General features: G+C 45.5%; 1 protein-coding gene across 3 annotated transcripts in view; it reads left to right on the forward strand.

The window, feature by feature from the left end:
• Positions 1–7,891: 7,891 nt before the first annotated feature.
• The window catches only part of TRIM67 (tripartite motif containing 67), a 48,518-nt gene continuing 38,397 nt past the window's right edge, over positions 7,892–18,012 (forward strand). For 2 of the 3 annotated variants that reach the window (XM_057308379.1, XM_057308378.1), the window contains exon 1: positions 7,892–8,929. In XM_057308379.1, the coding sequence (XP_057164362.1) occupies positions 7,892–8,929 (1,038 nt within the window). The remainder of the gene's footprint in view (positions 8,930–18,012) is intronic. The other variant, XM_057308380.1, reaches the window with a different exon arrangement.

The raw sequence follows: 18,012 nt of genomic DNA on the forward strand, positions 1-18,012 counted from the left end.
AATAAGTCAAAATATGATGGATGTTAAGAAGCTACAGTCCAGGGGCGCCTGGGTGGCTGTTGTTACGCATCTGCCTTCGGCTCAGGGTGTGATCCCAGGGTCCTGGGATTGAGTCCCGCATCACGCTCCCTGCTCCACTGGGAGCCTGCTTCTTCCTCTCCCACTCCCCCTGCTTGTGTTCCCTCTCTCTGGCTGTCTCTCTCTCTGTCAAATAAATAAAATCTTAAGAAGAAGAAGAAGAAGAAGAAGAAGAGGAAGAAGAAGAAGAAGAAGAAGAAGAAGAAGAAGAAGAAGAAGAAGAAGAAGAAGAAGAAGAAGAAGAAGAAGGCAAAGAAGAAGAAGAGGAGGAAGAAGAGGAGGAGGAGGAGGAGGAAGCTACAGTCCGCTTAGTTGTATGGTGACTTTCTTATCATAAAGGAATGCTTTTGGCTATGAATTGGACAGTGACATGGTTTTGAGTCATCTCTAGCACTTTGCCATACAGAAGATGCCCTGCTTGGGGACCTACGTGTTCTCTCCTTTTCATGGTATATCTTTGCTGGGGAGGTGGGTCAATAAAGCTATGAATTTGAAAGCGCTTCCACACAATGGTCCACAATTTCTTCTCTGATCTTTCTTTTTCCTACCAATTAACCAACTTGTTTATAAACCTTGAGGGTTGGCCCTTTATTTTATCATGGGAGACTGGTAGACATAGACACTACCAAATACATTCTAACATCCCACTGATTTCCTGTCTAAAAGAATATTGAGTGGAGAAAATAAGGACATGATGGAGCCATGACTTCTGCTGTGGTCAGGGAGAGGAAGCATGGAGCCCAACAAAGGGAAGACCATGGCCCATTCATGTTGATGGTTAGGGTGAGAACAAAGGGAGAATGAAGCTTAAGAGGTCAAGGTATGGGTAGAAAACAGCATCTAAAAATTAAAGAACAGCCAAGGCTATTATTCAATAAAAACGGGTTGAGAGCAGAAAAATGTCAACATCCAGACAGAATTGACCAAAGTATCCAACTAAATAAGGGCATTACCTTAATCACTTGAATAAGCAGATGGGTCAACCCAATCTTGTCTTTTTGAACTCTTTTCTGAACTATCTTTTCTGAAAGAAAAAGAAGGACATCATAATACCATAAAGGCAAAGGGCATTTCATGTAACCTGAAGGTAGGAGTATAGCTGGGTGTCAGAAGCATGCAAGGTTGTGGGACTCTCAGAAGACTCTCTTTCTTTACTGTCTCTGCATTTCTGCTCCACTCTTCACTCTCTGCTTCTTTTGCTTTTCCTAAGATCACAACAGCTCATTAATTTTGGTCTTAGAGGCCTATCCCATCCAGATTCTCTGGATTCCATTTCTACATTCTAGGAAGAGAAGATTCTAAGTGACCCAGCCAGGTCAGGTGTCTACCCTTGGACTAAACAACTGTGCCTAGGTTTGGGATCAAGTTGTATTAGCGGAGCTGAGGAGAATCTATCATGTAAGGCTGGAGCCTACCCTTCAGTTTCACCATCTCCCAAGCTAGTCTGTGTTGCTGTTAGGGTCAGATTAGATAATATATATGAAAGCATCCATGAAAAATATAAAGCATTATTACAATTTTCGTGGCTGAAATTTGTAACCATGGGGAAATATTTGAAATTGCTTTTATGGTAATAATAGTAGTTTCCATGCAGTATAAAGATACTCTGGGTATATAAAGAGCCCTGGAAATTGAAGGCAATTTGTTTCATCTGATATTTTATTCTAAACCCTTTTGCTTGCAAAGGATGCAGTGAGAGAAGGATGGGCTTTCCAAGACCATCCTGATCTGTTGAGAAGAGTCTCAGCATTAGAGGAGGTGTGGGGCATTCATTATTTGGTACTCAAAAGGTTAAAACAGAAGACTGTTAAGCACCAGTCAAGGGTGTCTGAAGAGGAAAGTGGCTGGATTTTAGGATTCCTTTATAGAATCTGTCTTCTGGAGAAGAAGCCAATTTTATGCCCTGGAGAGGATGCTTTTTGCTGCTAGTGGTAATTGTTCCTCATTAACTTTGCCACGGAGCAGCATTGGTGCAGTGTACCTAGCAGTAGATGTGGCCACTTTTTTCTAGTTAAGTTGAAACTACTTTAGACCATATGGTTCCTGGGCTGTAGACTTTTATTAAATTTCCTGAATCGTTCTATACTGTAAAAAATAAACAAACACAAACTTAAAAGAAAAATATCAAAAGTTTTCATTTAAAAATTTCAGAGAATCTTATGCTTGAGAATACAGCATCTATTTCTGGTTGATAAAGCCTTAAATACCCTTCTAATTCATACTTGAAATTCAAAGGACAAAGCAGATTGATTGTTTTACTTGTAACTTGCTGTGTTGGTTTGAGTAAATTATTCAAATTATTTTTACTTTTTTGGGAGGAGAGGCAACATTATCCTGCCTCTAGTGTGTTTCTGGGACACTTAAGCATAAAAGCCATCCTGGAGGGGGGTGCTTGGATGGCTCAGTCAGTTAAGCAACTGACTCTTGATTTTGGCTCAGGTCATGATCTCAGAGTCCTGAGATTGAGCCCTGTGTCTAGCTCCATGCTCAGAGCAGAGTCTGCTTGTCCCTCTCCCTCTGCTCCTATCCTCACTTGTGCTCTTGCTCTCTTTCTCTCTAAAATAAATAAAATCTTTAAAAAAAACATGTTGGAGCACAAAGAAACTCATGACAGAATGTTTTTCTCTGCCTTGAAGACAGTGCATTGTGGAGTTTTAATTACTAATGTTCCATTCCAATGTATCCAAATGCTTCTCTTTTAAAAGAAACAGGGCTATGGGAAATGGAGTACTTAGGATGACGCTAGAGGGATTTATGTTCATAACCAGGCATTAAGTATGGGGCCATCTTTCTGAGATCCATAAGTAGTTTAGAATAGAATAGAGATGGAGATGACCAAAGGAAGGAGAAACACGTAGAAATAATTAAACACTAAGACGATCAGAAGTAAAGGATATTAAGAGAAGATGTGCATTGCTAAGAAACAAAATCAACAGAGTAAATTTTAAAAATCTAATTGGTTTTATTCAGTGACTCATGAATTGGGCAGCATTCCATCTGCAGATAGAAAGGAGCTCTTTGGAGCTATACAAAATGAAAGACTATAGGCAGAAGGGAGCGGGAACAAGGATGTTATACTAGACAAAAACACAGGTTGGTTATTACCAGATGACTTTCTCTAGGGGATGACAAGGCTCTATCAGGCAGACTACCTAATGAGTGCTAATCAGGCAATTTCTGATTGACTGGGTCCAGACTCCATTTCTAGGAGAACCAAAATTGCAATTAAGTTAAGTCTCAGTTTGGGGACACACAGCTTAGCATTAGTGACTCCATTTTGTGCCTGTTGCCTTTAACAGCACACACACACACAAGAACAAAAAGAAAGTAACCTATTTGAATCTGAAACTTAAAAGGAGAAAATTTCCGTGTGGATCTGTCAATACTTTCTACAGGAAAAAAAGAAAAAAAAAGAAAGATTTCCACCAAAGCTATGGTTTTCAGGGAAGGTTATGGGGATGGATAATTTTGAACCTACAGCCAGTCAGTTGGTCCACAAAGACAGATAACTTAGTAGGAGCCAGGCAATAGTGGGGAAAACACAGTTCAGGGAACAAGACAGACACGATTCCATCCTTGAGGAGCTTCTTGTCTAGAAGAGAGAGATACATAAACAAAATGGCAGATGATGATAACGCTAAAGAGAAATAATACAGGGTGCTTCTGGGAACATATTAGAGGCACACCCAACCTGGAGGATGGGAGTAGCCTGGACAGCCTCGTGTTCAACAGTGCTGAGTGAGAACAGAGAGCATGGCTTATCTGCATTACTAAGCTCCCCTCTACTATCCACCAGTTACTCAAAGCTCAGAGGGTAGTCAGCAACTGTGGCTTAAAGGAAAATGTTTGAACTTGAAGTCAAACTGGTTCTAGGTCCATCACCACAAGCTGCAAGACCTTGAGCTTCCTCATCTCAGTTTCCTTGCTTATAAAATGGAAATAATAAAATATTTCCATGATTCTAACCTATTATAAGATGCACATTAATTTAATAAAAGATTTTCAAGGTCAGGGTAAGGAGTGAGAGAAATATCTCTCAATTGTAGGATACATCCTGACTTCAGCCACATCAATATGTAAAAATATGTACATCATAAAGTTGAGGAAATGTGGTGACCCAAGGTTGTTGGTGAAGATTAAATGAGATTATATGTGAGACTATACTTCCACATTGTGCTATGAACTGAGCATCTCTGTTCCCCCTCCCCCTGCCCAAATTCATATACTGAAATCCTTTGGGAGGTAATTTGGTCATGAGAGTGGAACCTCGTGAGTGGGATCAGTACCCCTATAAGAAATACATGATAGCTTGCTCTCCTCACTCCCCTCCTCCATCCATGTAAGGATACAAGAAGAGAAGGCTGGAAATGAGCAAGGGGTGTCAGCAGATACCAGATCGGCCAGTGCCTTGATCTTAGACCTGCCAGCCTTACTTGCCTCACCCTCTGCATGGCCCCCGCCTTTAATAATATACAAGTGACTTGAGAAAAATGGATATGGCATTCAATCCTGGGATCAAATTTCTTCATCAGTCATTTTAAAGTAGGATATATTGTGATTAACAACTAACATACAGAGTCTTTTAGAACCAAAAGGAAATTAAAGGTTCAATGAATTCTACCCTTAAAATTTATCATACCAAAAACCAAGGACCAGAGAAACAAAAGACTTTTCTACACCTATGGCATGTGGCAAAGTTGGGACAGAAAGAGGCCTTTTTATAGGCAATGTTGACAGTTGTTAGTAATTATGATTCTATACAGTGAAATGTTGGAACTGACTGTGTAACCTCAGCTCATACAAAGCAGCTATGGAATACCAGTCCCCCAAGTGAGCAGTGCCTTAGCAACAGTGCAGTACAAGTCTAAGCTGATAGGTCGTGGAACTGAGGTGGTGGGGATGGAGGACATGTGAGAAATGCATAGGTGTACAATTCTGATGTATTAGATGAGCTTCCTCCCCAAGGGAAACAAAATCATGCTCAGCTTGAGTGACAGAGTTATTGGAATTGTAGGTCCTCTGTACAGGGAAAGATTACATACCCCTCCAGCAGCCCTCCCCATGCCCCTAAGCAGTTTACCTTGGTCTGAAAATGACAGAGTGGGTCTCAGGTTTATGACTGCTTGGTGGGGGAGGGGGCTGTTTACAATAGAAAAGAGGCTATTACTTTCTTTGCAGTCACCAGGAGGCTGGGCTGGGCTGGACTGAGCAATCACGATGCTGAAATCACAAGAAATGCATCTTCAAGTGCATTCAGTCACAGACCTACTATACTCATGCCAGGCATCCAGGAGCTGATACTGTAGGAACTTTCTTGAAGGCTTATCAAAGCATTGCAGGCAGAATCCAGCTCATTATGGCTTTATCTATAGAAGCCAGATTAGGACAGGCTTGTCACCATCTCCCACCTGGGGATCCTTGATACCTGGTTAAATAATTGTTCTAAGCCCCCTGTAGCTGAAAGGAAGTCAAGTCAGGTCTCTTAGCTCCGTGGGGCTCTATCTGGCACGAGGTTGACCTGCCAGCTCTTCAGCCTTAAGACAGACTGGAGCCAGGCGGCTCAACACAAAACCGCACTAAAGAGTCACAGGATGTTAAGCCGGAAGTAGGCTATGCAATTTGTATTTAGGATTACTTCATTTAGTTCGCATACATAATTTGACTCATTTGACAGATGTGAGATCCGGGACGGGGAAAGCGTAAGCAAGTTGCTCAGGGTGGGGCGACTGCTCAGTAAAGGAGCTGGCAATCGCGAAGTTCGGGGCCGGGCGGACTACTGTCAGGAGAGCCTCGCCACCCCTCTCCCCCAGTGGTCTGCGTGCGAGTGATCCCTGACAGCCGCAGTCAGGACCGCAGCCTTTTCCTGCTGTAACCCGCCAGCCACAGCAGCCCCCTCACCCGGTGACTGGCAGATGCTGACGCTCCACGCCTTGCTCTGTGGCGCCTATCTTGTCTTTGTTTGGGGTACTGGAAAATCTGAGAACGCAGGAGGCGTGACTTCAATATTCATATCATTTCTAAACAAACGATTTTCTAATTTGTGTCTGTTTCATGCCTGGTGACACTTCCGTAGGCAGAGCCTGCCGCACGAAGAGCCCTTCCTTCTGCCTATCCCCACCCACCGAGCCCTCGGCCTCCCCCCACCATCCTTCCCTCGGCAGCTGAGAGAGAACAGCGGAGCAGACGAAGCAGCCAGGGCCGCGGGTGGGAGGCTGTTCCCGTAGCTCGTGGCTGGCGTGGAGATTTCCCCATTCATAAAACTAACACCTCTGCTCGCTGACTCCCCGCCGGACCCAAACCGCCCCATCTGCGGCAGGGTAGGACTGGGTTCCGGGTGCTCTGTTTCAAGGACCAAGGGGCCTAAACTGGCGCGTTTTCGCGTTTCGCCAGGGAGTCCCATTTTAGAAATCCCATCTCGTGTCCTCACTCAGTCTGTAGGACGACTGGCATAGACCGCGGTTGAAACCAAGAGAGAAAATGGCTTGTGGTTCAATCCGTAAATACAACCTCACCCTTTGACTTCAGGCGGTCCGACATTTTGTGACTTGCATTTTTTGCTCTATCATAGATTCAGGAAGTGACTGTCAAACCATGCTACCTATCCATTTGTAAACAACTGGCTTTTTAGGTTCCCTTCTACCCTTTTATGGTGATGGGTGGGAGCGCGGGAGCGGGCACCGGAGAGGATGGCAGGGGCGGGGCGGGGCGGGGCGTTGTACTAATTCAAGATGCAATCTCCATCCAAATAATAGATTATTATTAACAATTATCCTCTCTACGAAACGCTTAAAATTGCCCCTTGACTCCCCTAGCAGCAAAAGGCGAGCCCTTATTCGCTGAGCTGACGCCTCCTCGGCTCCCCCCGCCCCCCACTACTCTCTGCTCTGGAAATTACAACTCCTCAGCACGCCGCGCGGGGAGGAGGCGGCGGCGGCAAGAGGGAGGCGGGGAGGGGATTCCCGAGCCAGCCGGGCACTCGCCCTCCGCCCGCTGGCTGCAGCGTCGCGCGGCCAAGGTCAGAGGCGCCGCAGGAGCGGCAGCAGCGAACCAAGGAAGCGGGTCAATTCTTGCCGCGGGGGAGAAAGCCCAGGGCGCTTTTGGTTCGCACCAGCAGCCACCGGGGAGAGCGGCGAGCGAAGGTCTCCGAGCCGGCCGGGCCCCGCAGATACAGTCGCTGGAGCCGCGACCCTGCACGCCAGGTGGCTGCCCCTCAGTCCGCGCGCTAGGAGCTGGGGCTCCGCCTCAAGCTCTGGGCGCTGTCCGTCGCCTCGTGGTGCTGAACCTAGCCCCACGGCCAAGCGGCCTGCTCACCCGCCTTCTCACCTACTGATCGCTCTGATTGGGGCGGGGCAGGGGCAAAAGGGAGCTCCTGAGAAGCTGCCCACCGGAGAAGAGGGGTTGAAACAGAACAGCTAGGAAACGGCAGCCGGGCCGCTGGTCCTGATGTGCAGAGGAGACGCGCGCCGCAGCCGGCGGCGGCGCTAGTGCTGATTCATCACCTAGAGCGCCTCACAGGCCATCACGAGGGCAGCCGACTGGCTCCGGACTCTGGCCGCAGGTTGAAGCCGCTGGCGCAGAAGCCTCGCGGGCAGGAGGTGAGGACCCCCTCCCTTCTCTTGCCCCCAGTGGTCCTAGGGCGGTGGCCCCAGGACAGAGAGAGGGGCGTGCCCCCGGGCTGTGAAGTGGTCATGCCTGTGTAATGCCCTCGCTTGCAGTCTCTCCGGTGCTAACCACGCTTGGTTCCCTCCGCCTGTCTCTGGAGCTTGGGTCGTTCCACCTCCCACCCTGAGCAGCTCGGTCTGCCCGCGCCGCGATGGAGGAGGAGCTGAAGTGCCCCGTGTGCGGCTCTCTGTTTCGGGAGCCCATCATCTTGCCCTGTTCCCACAACGTCTGCCTTCCTTGCGCTCGTACCATCGCCGTGCAGACACCGGACGGTGAGCAGCACCTGCCCCAGCCGCTCCTGCACTCCCGGGGCTCGGGGCTACCGGCTGGCGCCGCAGCGGCGCCCCCTCTGGACCACGACTCAGCTGCTGGCCAGGCCTGCAGCGGCGCGAGCGGTAGCGCAGCTGGCGGCCTGGGCGGCGGTGCGGGAGGTGGCGGGGACCACGCGGACAAGCTGAGCTTGTACAGTGAGACGGACAGTGGTTATGGTTCCTACACCCCGAGCCTCAAGTCCCCCAATGGGGTTCGCGTGCTGCCCATGGTGCCTGCACCACCTGGCTCCTCGGCCGCCGCGGCCCGGGGTGCCGCCTGCTCCTCGCTGTCCTCGTCCTCCTCAAGCTCTATCACGTGCCCGCAGTGCCACCGTAGCGCTTCCCTGGACCACCGAGGCCTGCGCGGCTTCCAGCGCAACCGGCTGCTCGAGGCCATCGTGCAACGGTACCAGCAGGGCCGCGGGGCCGTGCACGGGGCTTCCGCAGCCGCTGCAGTGGCCATCTGCCAGTTGTGCGACCGCACCCCGCCGGAGCCCGCCGCCACGCTATGCGAGCAGTGCGACGTGCTCTACTGCGCTGCCTGCCAGCTCAAATGCCATCCATCCCGCGGACCCTTCGCTAAGCATCGCCTGGTGCAGCCGCCGCCGCCGCCCGCTCCCGCGGAGGCCGCCTCAGCATCCCCAGGCTCAGCCCAGGGCGCCCCCAGCGGAGGCGGCGGCTGCAAGAGCCCGGGGGGCGCAGGAGCGGCTGGGGGCAGCGCGGCCCGCAAGTTCCCTACGTGCCCCGAACACGAAATGGAGAACTACAGTATGTACTGTGTGAGCTGCCGAACCCCGGTGTGCTATCTGTGCCTGGAGGAGGGCCGTCACGGCAAGCACGAGGTGAAGCCACTGGGAGCCATGTGGAAACAGCACAAGGTGAGAGCAGCCTGGGCAGGGCCCCGGGGGCACAGGTGCAAAGAAGAGGGTGCGAGAAGGGTGACTGGCCTCTTCTCCGAAGAGCTGGCAGAAGGCAGTAATTCCTTCCTTCCTTCCTTCCTTCCTTCCTTCCTTCCTTCCTTCCTCCCTCCCTCCCTCCCTCCCTTCCTTCCTTTTCCTTCCTTCCTTCCTTCCTTCCTTCCTTCCTTCCTTCCTTCCTTCCCTCATCAGTCATTTAACAAACGCTGAAATGAATCCAGGTACTCTGAACTGGGTGTCGGGAATGGGAAGGGCATGGAAAGGTGACTTACTCGGTCCCTTTCCCCCTGAAATTGTATGATTCTACACAAAGGACACCCAGAATGCAGTAGCAGGGCTTTTTTTGTTCTCAAAGTTGACTTATAAATTCCCCCGACGGCCCTCCCCGATTTATGGCATCCGAAGCCCCCTTCCGCTGTGGAAAAAGATTTTTTAAGTGCAAGTGTTCCCATCCACCTGCAGGAAAATGTCTGATGCTTCCCCACTCTTGATTCATCCTTCCTGAAGGCAGCAAAGATTCTATCCCAGCCCTCAGTGAAAGGACACACTATTTCCTACAGAGCAGAATTCCCCTCAGCTTCCAGAGCAGAAATTTGCCTACTCTCTCAAGGAGTCTCCAGCACTTTCTACCCCAGAATGCCTCTCAGCCTAGAAGAAAGATATAATTCCTTGTGGGCCTTATTTGAGAATTTGGGTGTGTGCCCTTCTAAGAAGGGAGCATCATTTTCCCCCCGAGACTTTCTCTTGCTGGGACTCTGCCACTCATGGCAGTGGGAGTGTGGGGGCCCTGCAGATCAAGCCATACTTTGCTCTGCAGGCTGCAAGCCTTCCTCCCCAGTGACCTGCCTGGAGCTGCCACATCCCAAGTGAAAATGGAACAGACTCTTAAGGGCCAACTCGTGGCTGTCAAAGTGTCCTCAGTACCTGACACTGGGAGGGAGAATCCTCAAAATCAGGTCACATCCTTTTTCAGGTCCCCAGCCAAGAGTGGGGTCAGTTCTTCTAATGAACATTCACCTTAATTTTCTATCCAAAGGGCAAGCCACACAACTGGACTCACTGGCACCCAAGGTCGGTGATTCTGGCCCAGCAGAGTTAGAGTCCCTTACTTGATGACTCCAACTACATCTGCAAATTTGGACACTTATCATTCAATATCCTCTTTACGGTAAATTCTCACCCCCCAACGAGGCAGAAGATCTCCAAATGGCCCAACAGGAACTACATATTCTGCTTGAGGAGGAAAGACAGGAAAACAAGCAATTTGCCATGGTTACCTTGTATCATCCAACTGGAAATGGACAAAAAAGGTAGCATAGATGAGAAGAGAAGGGACTAACCATTCCTACTATAGATTTGTTATAATTAGTAACTATATAATTTCATCTGCTACAATGTGGGTGCTATTGTTGTAATTCAACATTTTCAAATCAGAAAATTAGAAAAGAAATGGGGAAAACATTAGACACCCACTTTGGAATGGGAAATTTGCAGAAGAGACATCATTTCCCAAATAAATAAATCTTTGCAAAGAGGCCGTGATCAGTTACCAAGACAGGAAGTGTAGGTTCACATTCAGATTTCACAAGCTGTTACCTTTCACAGTCTAGAGGGCCAGAACTAATTCTAGGTGTTGCCACCGAAATCTTTAGACTTAGTGAAGAGTGAAAACCAACATGAATTGAGATGAGCATGCAATCTTAAAAGAGAGTAAGACTCTTGCCAGGAAAAGTGAGTTGGATAAGGAGCTATGGTTTCAAGAACAAAGATTATGCAGGAAAAAATCACTGGTCATCCCTCCCTTGGTATACACAGTACTTTTAGAACGTTTCTATCCTCAACCAACCATGCAAAGTTATGAGGAAATATTGTAAGCACGTGTGATATTTGCTCAACAGAGTGGGAAAGTTATCTATGGGAAACAGGACTATGCAGAATCTGGTGTCTCAATTTTATACGCAATGCCACAGCTTCAGGGAACAAAGATATCCTCCCCAATCCGGAAGGAATGACGTGAGATACTTTTTAAGAATGAATAGAAGTTCTCCTGTTATCTTTTAGCAGGTGCTATTTTTTCTACAGAAAAGACAGTTGTTGAGTAGTTACTATGAGCAGCTCAACGAGGGGCTAGGGAGCCCAAGTGGAGTGTTTGGTCTGGTTTTGTGGGCAGGCATCTAGACCTCCATTGTAAGGGTGGCTACTTTTGAAAGAGAAACTGAAACACTTGATTTCACATTCCCACGGGGACAGTTTAAGTTCTTCAGTAAAACTTGAAGTCTCTGTTGTTGTTATCATCCAAAAATCCCAGCAGCCATGACAAAGCCTTGTGGTAGTACCAGAACTAGATTTGGGACAGAAACATTTCCCTACACTCCTGTGCCTGCAGGAGCCTTCATTAAAGCCCTGCTCTAATTCCTCCCAAGCGTGACTGGAGCTTGCCATCTAATTAGTGATTCTTTAGCAAAGAGACATCTAAGTGACACTGAAATCTATTTTAAAACAAGGTTGATTATCACCTTTTGAAAATGGTGTAAAAACTTCAGGTTTGGGCTAAACACATTTTTATGTATTTAATTTCTTACTGAAGTATAATTGGCATACGAGATTCTATTAGCTTTGCATGTACAACATAGTGATTCCACATTTATATACATTGCGAACTGACCACCATGATACATCTAATTACCATCTGTCCCCATACAAAGTTAATACAATACTATTGATTGTATCTCCCATGTGCTGTACATTATATCCCCATGACTTAGTTATTTTATAACTGAAAGTTTGTATGTCTTAATCCCCTTCACTCATTTCACACACCCCCAAATCTCTTCCCCTCTGGCAACCACCCCTGTCCTTGGCATCTATGAGTCTGGGTTTTCTTTTGTTTATTTGTTTTATTTTTAGATTCCATTTGTAAGTGAAATCATATGGTATTTGTCTTTCTCTGACTTATGTCACTTAACATAACACCCTCAGGGTCCATCCACGTTGTCACAAGTGGCAAGATCTCATTCTTTTTTATGGCTGAGTAATATTCCTGTGTGTGCGTGCGTGCGTGTGTGTGTGTGTGTGTGTGTGTGTGTATACATACCACTTCTTCTTTATCCATTTGTCTATTGATGGATCCTTAGGTTGTTTCCATATGTTGGTTATTGTAACACATTTTCAGATGATTCTTCTGGAAAAAGATTAATAATTTCAAAGAGCTCTGATATGAAGAAACAGTAGTTGTGGAAGACGGGACACAGAAGGGAAGCTTTCCAGGAGAGCTTTTGTCTTTTTGCCTATTGATCATGGAATTCTAATTTTCCTGAAGCCAGGGAGAAAGGATCATTGTGAGCTGTATCTCTTCCCTAGAGTGACACATCACAGAATGTCAACCAGTTCGTCCTGGGTGCACTCTTGCTGGGTGCAAATGGTCAACCCTGAATTAAAATGGGTAGAAATTGATTCCTGAACTGAGGTATAAAATGCTGGATAAACCCGTCTTTAGAAGTCTTTGGAGAACCCTGGAAAATAAGAGAGTATTAAAACAAAATCTCGTTGATACCCCAGGATTACCATTCCTAATGAGTCATCACTTCACAAGAGCAAAGGAAGTGATAAGGCCTAGAAATTTCAGGGAAAACAGGACCTCAGGTTACTCTCATGCCCTGAAGTTCTTCCAAAGGTCACTTGGCTTCTCAGCACCATGTCCTACCTTGTTTTATAAAAGGGATAAGGAAAGGCTTTTAGCCTTTAAAGCCTCAGGGGAAAGATTCCTCCATTAAAAGAAACAACATAAAGACAGAACGTGTAATCATAGCTGAACTAGGATCATAAGTACACTTATTTGGATATCGGTAGTACTTTATAGCCCAAGTAATAAATACTCATTAAGAATTAGAATTATAGGGGCGCCTGGGTGGCTCAGTCGTTAAGCGTCTGCCTTTGGCCCAGGGCGTGATCCCGGGGTCCTGGGATCGAGTCCCACATCAGGCTCCTCTGCTAGGAGCCTGCTTCTTCCTCTCCCACTCCCCCTGCTTGTGTTCCTTCTCTCGCTGGCTGCCTCTCTGTCAAATAAATAAATAAAATCTTTAAAAAAAAAAAAGAATTAGAATTATAAATGTAGAAATGTAAAAATTAAATATCTCCAAATTCTAATTTGGAGAGGAAAAACATTTCTAATGTTTTGGGTTTTTCTTGTAGAATTCTATCATACATTTATTTTGTATCTTTTTTCTTTAATAATACAATATAAGTATCTTTTCTGTCAGTTAATGTCCATCATTCGTGATGACTGCATGCCATTCCTTCATAAGGATTTAATATTTTATTTGATCAACACTTCAGTGCTGGGCTTTAGATTGTTTTCAGTCTTATGCTGTTATACACATCTTTCTACTTAAATCTATGCCTATACTCTTATTTTTTCCCTAGGTTAAATTTCTAAATATGGAGATACTATGTGAAAAGATATCTGGCCTTAAGATATTTGTTTAATGTTGCCAAATTGCCTTCCATAAAGTTTATACCTATTTTCTCCCAATAGAAAAATTATGTAAATAAGAAAAAATTCATGTAGACAGTGACCTTGGGGAGTGAAAATAGGGTGGATTATCTTGTGTCTAGTAATTGCTGTTTGCTATTTTCATTACATTATTGTTAGAGCTATTTTTAAAAACAGGATTACAAGTATCTAGATTTTTATATTTTTAACTACTAGTTGTCGATCTGCCTTCTCTCAAAAATTGGTTTGATCTGAGCAGCTAATTGCCCAAGCACCCCTCTTGATTTGAATGCCTGTGAAAAGACCGAGCCTTCAGAGCCTACTTAGGCACTTTAGAGTGGGGTTGGATGGGGGGAAAGAGAGCTCAGTAGAGAGACGTACCTGGTAAAACCCTTTGGGGAGGTCTGAGTGCTACCATTCAATGGCTGACTGTGGCACACTAGCAGCTGATTCTCAGCCCAGTGCTACTGAATGGAAAAGCATCAGGGTCCTCGGAGCACATGCCATGGAAATATGCACAATCTGAGCCAAAGTCTGGATTTTTGAGAAGTTGAATCTTTCACCAACTCTGAAGTTCTCAGAAATGAAGTATGTATGCTGGCTTCTGTTCCATCTGACCCAAGTTGTCTAAGAAACAATGGCTGATCTGCTTTGACTTCTGGAAACAAGAGCTTACTCTGATAACTAAAGTCAACCACATCCTCTCAAACCATGCTCTATGTTAACATCACCATGTTTTCAAAGCCACCTGGGCTATATCCCAGCCCCATGCTTGGATTTAATTCCAAACAGGTTGGTAATTCTGGAACAATTATTAGAAAGAACCTTATGTTAACAACCTTTGAAAGATATGCTTTCCTCAGCACTCCACACATTTGGAAAAACAAAGTGGCTTTCAGAGAAGAAGGCAAAAACCCGTAAGCTTGAACTGTTTTACCTTCTTTTTGAAGACTGTTTATAACGATGGAAGGGTTTAGAATTTAGGAAGACCTTGAAGAACGAGAAAGGACATTACTAGTGGTAGATATACTTCATACTGTATGCTGTGGTTTCATTCCATGGTTGAGGTATGGTATTTTTAGCCTGCCGTGAGAGGTCCTTTATGTGGATGGATGTCCACGGTGCTGAGACTTGAGCTGTGGATGTCAACAATGTGGAGTGTTCTCGAGGGGAGCGTATGTCTTCATCTTTGAGACAGACTAGGGAAAGGGTTGACAAACTGTCACCCACCATCTGTTTTTATAAATAAAGTTTTACTGGAACAGAGCCCTGCTCATTTGTTTATATATTGCCTGTGGCTGCATTTGGCTACAGTGGCTGTTGGAAGAGGTGAGTAGTTTCAACAGAGCTCTGTGGACTGCAAAGCTGAAAATATTTACCATCTGGTCCTCTGTAGGGAAACAGTGCGCTGACCTCTGGACGAGGACCTATGACCACAGTGTAGTCAGCTGAGAAGCAGCGGCCCCAGCACCCAGGAGCTTGTTGGAAATATAGAATCTTGAGACCTGCCACAGTCGTAATTACTGACTCAGGGTTTGCATGTTAGTGAGACCCCGTGTTGACTTGCATGTACTTCAGAATTTGAGAAACCCTGGTGGGGGTGCTTTTTGGCACTGGGCCCGTCATTGTAACTGTGCAAGTCATCGGAGAAATGGGGCACCGCCTCAAGCCTGAAGCCGAGACTCACTACGTGGACTCTAGCGGGTCTGAGCAGATTGAACCCGGGAGACTTACTTAATTACTCTCGCACTAAACACAATCTTTAGGTTCAGCAAATTCTGTGTGCTGGGAGACAATGCAATGTTCAAGGACTGTGGGGCCCCGGGGAACAGGAATCTCTGAGGGGTGGGGGTGTGTGCAGAGCCATCTGAGCCCTTCTGGGCTCCAGTGTGGGTGTCTCTGGAGAAGGAAATGCTGGACAAATGCTCTTTGCTGCTTTCCTGGATTGAAGAGAAACAGGCTTACTGTTGATATCTCTGGATTTCCTTTTGGTTTGCTACTTAGCTGTTCTATAAAGAAGCAGAGAGTGCTTTATCCACTCTTGAGCCAGTTTTTAAGGGCCTGCCTAGGGAGTGGTAGAGGTTGGAAGTATCAAAACTATGCAACCTAAAGGGGCAAGGGAGAATCCAGGTGACACTGGAGGGGAGGAGGGAGAAGGTGTGAATTCACCCCTCCCTGCTTGGAATTTCGTCTTGCAAAGCAAAAACTGCAGGATTTAGAAATTTTAATTCCTAGGATAGGCTGTTTCCAGCAGACATCATAAAGTCCAGCCTACTCATTTTGCGGATGAGGAAACTAAGGCTCAGGGGCTTGCTACGGTTGCACAGCAAGTTGTGAAATGATTCTGTAAAAAGATCCTTTAAATTTCTTCATTGTACATTTTGATTAACTGTAAAAATGTAATAGAATGCTGTGTATGTATCTGAACAACAACAGAAGTGTAGAGCATCATCTAAAGAGTAATTATGAATGGGAGAAATATCCTAAAAGGTAGGGACAGAGATCGGGACACAACCCCTCTTTCATTCAACTGTAATGGAGCAGCAGAAAATGGAAGTAAATGGGTGAGGAAGAGACAAAGCATCGAGTTTAGAATAAACAGCATAAAAGAGTTTGAGGGCAGGAAGCAATGTAACAGGTCACATAGCACTGCCTCTTCATTTTCCAGGTGGCTCTAGAGAGGTTAAGAGGTTTGGAGGAGAGACCAACAGTAGGGAATCATCCAGAAGGGACAGAGACAGGTGAGGTGGGGCTGGTGAACTCAAGAGTGTGGAAGAGGTCTAAATGACACACATAGCAGACAGAAACATTGGCCCCTGCCAGAAGGCTGGGCCTTGGTCACATGTCATTTGAAAAACCTGTTCAGACAGTACATAGTTTTAAAAATGAGGTCAAGGTTGTGTTAGGAAAATAGGCAAATATTTGTACAAATATTGTCCATTCTCTCAATCTTTGTTAATAATTTGATTCTGGGTGGTAGTAATAAAACCAGGAAACCAATAAAATATGAATAATCAGAAATGAGAGGCATCTTAAAATGAAAATGGTGGCTTATCATCACTCAATAAATTATGTGTTGCCATATGGTTGACTTCACCTATCAGCTGAGCAGTATACCCACATAATTAAAAGTAATCTCTAGTACTTAACTATGGATAACTAAAAAGTTGATGGTGCCTTTTGACCTTGAAGTCCTTTTTCTGAGCTTATGCTTCTAATGAGTATTTATTCTTCAATTTAACTAATTACTTATTCAATCAATGAGTAAATCTTGAATGTCTAAATCATACCAGGTACCATTCTAAACACTGAGGCCACAGGAAGATGTGTTCTCTTCCCACAAAGAGCATAAATGTAGTTCTAATAGAAAGGAGATCAACAAGTGCACAGATTAATTGGATAATTTCTGATATTGGATGATTTCTTAGTGGTTATTGAGTAATTCCTGATGGAAGTAAAATAATGTGGTAAAAAGGACCTGGTGGACTTCTTTGGGGAGAAGGTTGAAAAAGTGAGACTTGAAAACTGGATGAGAATTGGCCAGCCCTGCCCAGTTCTTAAAGCAGTGTGTTTCATATGGAAAACAAGAACCAGGACCCAGAGTTGAAAGATGCCCAGTGTGTTTGTAGGACAGAAATGGGCCCCTGTGTTTGGAGTGTAATGAAAAAAAAAAAAAAGATGAATAAGTAGCAGGAACAGAGAGATAGACAGGGAGCTGAGGACTCAGAGCCAGGCGGGCCACAATGAACAGGTTGGCTTTTATGTAAATTCAGTGGGACACAGGCCTTTAAGCTGGGGAGTGATGTTTATTTTTTTTTTTAACTCATTCTAACTGCTGTTTACAAACTGCATAGTAGGGGGACAAGAGTGGGGCAGGAAGACCAACTGGAGGCTATTGGAGTAGGTTGGGCTATAAAGATGGAGACTTGAATTAGGAGAAAGACAGCAGTAATAGAAAGAAGTTTACATGTTCATATCCTGCTTGGGATTCTCTGAGCTTCTTAGATTTGTGGGTGGATTTCTTTTATTATTTTTGAAAAATTCTCTTTTATTATCTCTTTAGATAATTCCTTTGCTCTGTTTTCTCTCTTTCTCTCTCATCTCTGGAATTCCAATTACATATATGTTAAATTGATATTGTCCTACAGTTTTTAGATGCTCTGTTCTTTTTTCTTCAATCATTCCTCTTGTCTCTTTGTGTTACAGTTTCAGTAATTTCCATTGACCACTCTTCAAGCTCACTGATTCTTTCCTAGGCTGTGTCATATCCACTGATTAACACCTTTCCAGATTTCCTCTGCATTTTCTTAGTTGTCCTGCCCTTCTCCAGCAGTAGTAACCTTCAAATATTTTGGACCTATGACTGTTTCCTGCATCTTCCCCAGAAAGATAGGTTTTCTCTTTTTTCCCTTTCTCCAGCCACATGGGGCTTCACCTTGCTCAGAGTGTTGGGGTAGAAGGATAGGAGTTGCTTCTAGGATTTTGTTGTGGAAGGGAGAAGTGTCCTCATGGGGCTTTGCACCTCCCTGCAGTGACTGTCACATTCCTCTTG

The sequence above is a fragment of the Ursus arctos genome, unplaced genomic scaffold (genome assembly GCF_023065955.2).
Source record: "Ursus arctos isolate Adak ecotype North America unplaced genomic scaffold, UrsArc2.0 scaffold_7, whole genome shotgun sequence".
NCBI classification, from domain to species: Eukaryota; Metazoa; Chordata; class Mammalia; order Carnivora; family Ursidae; genus Ursus; species Ursus arctos.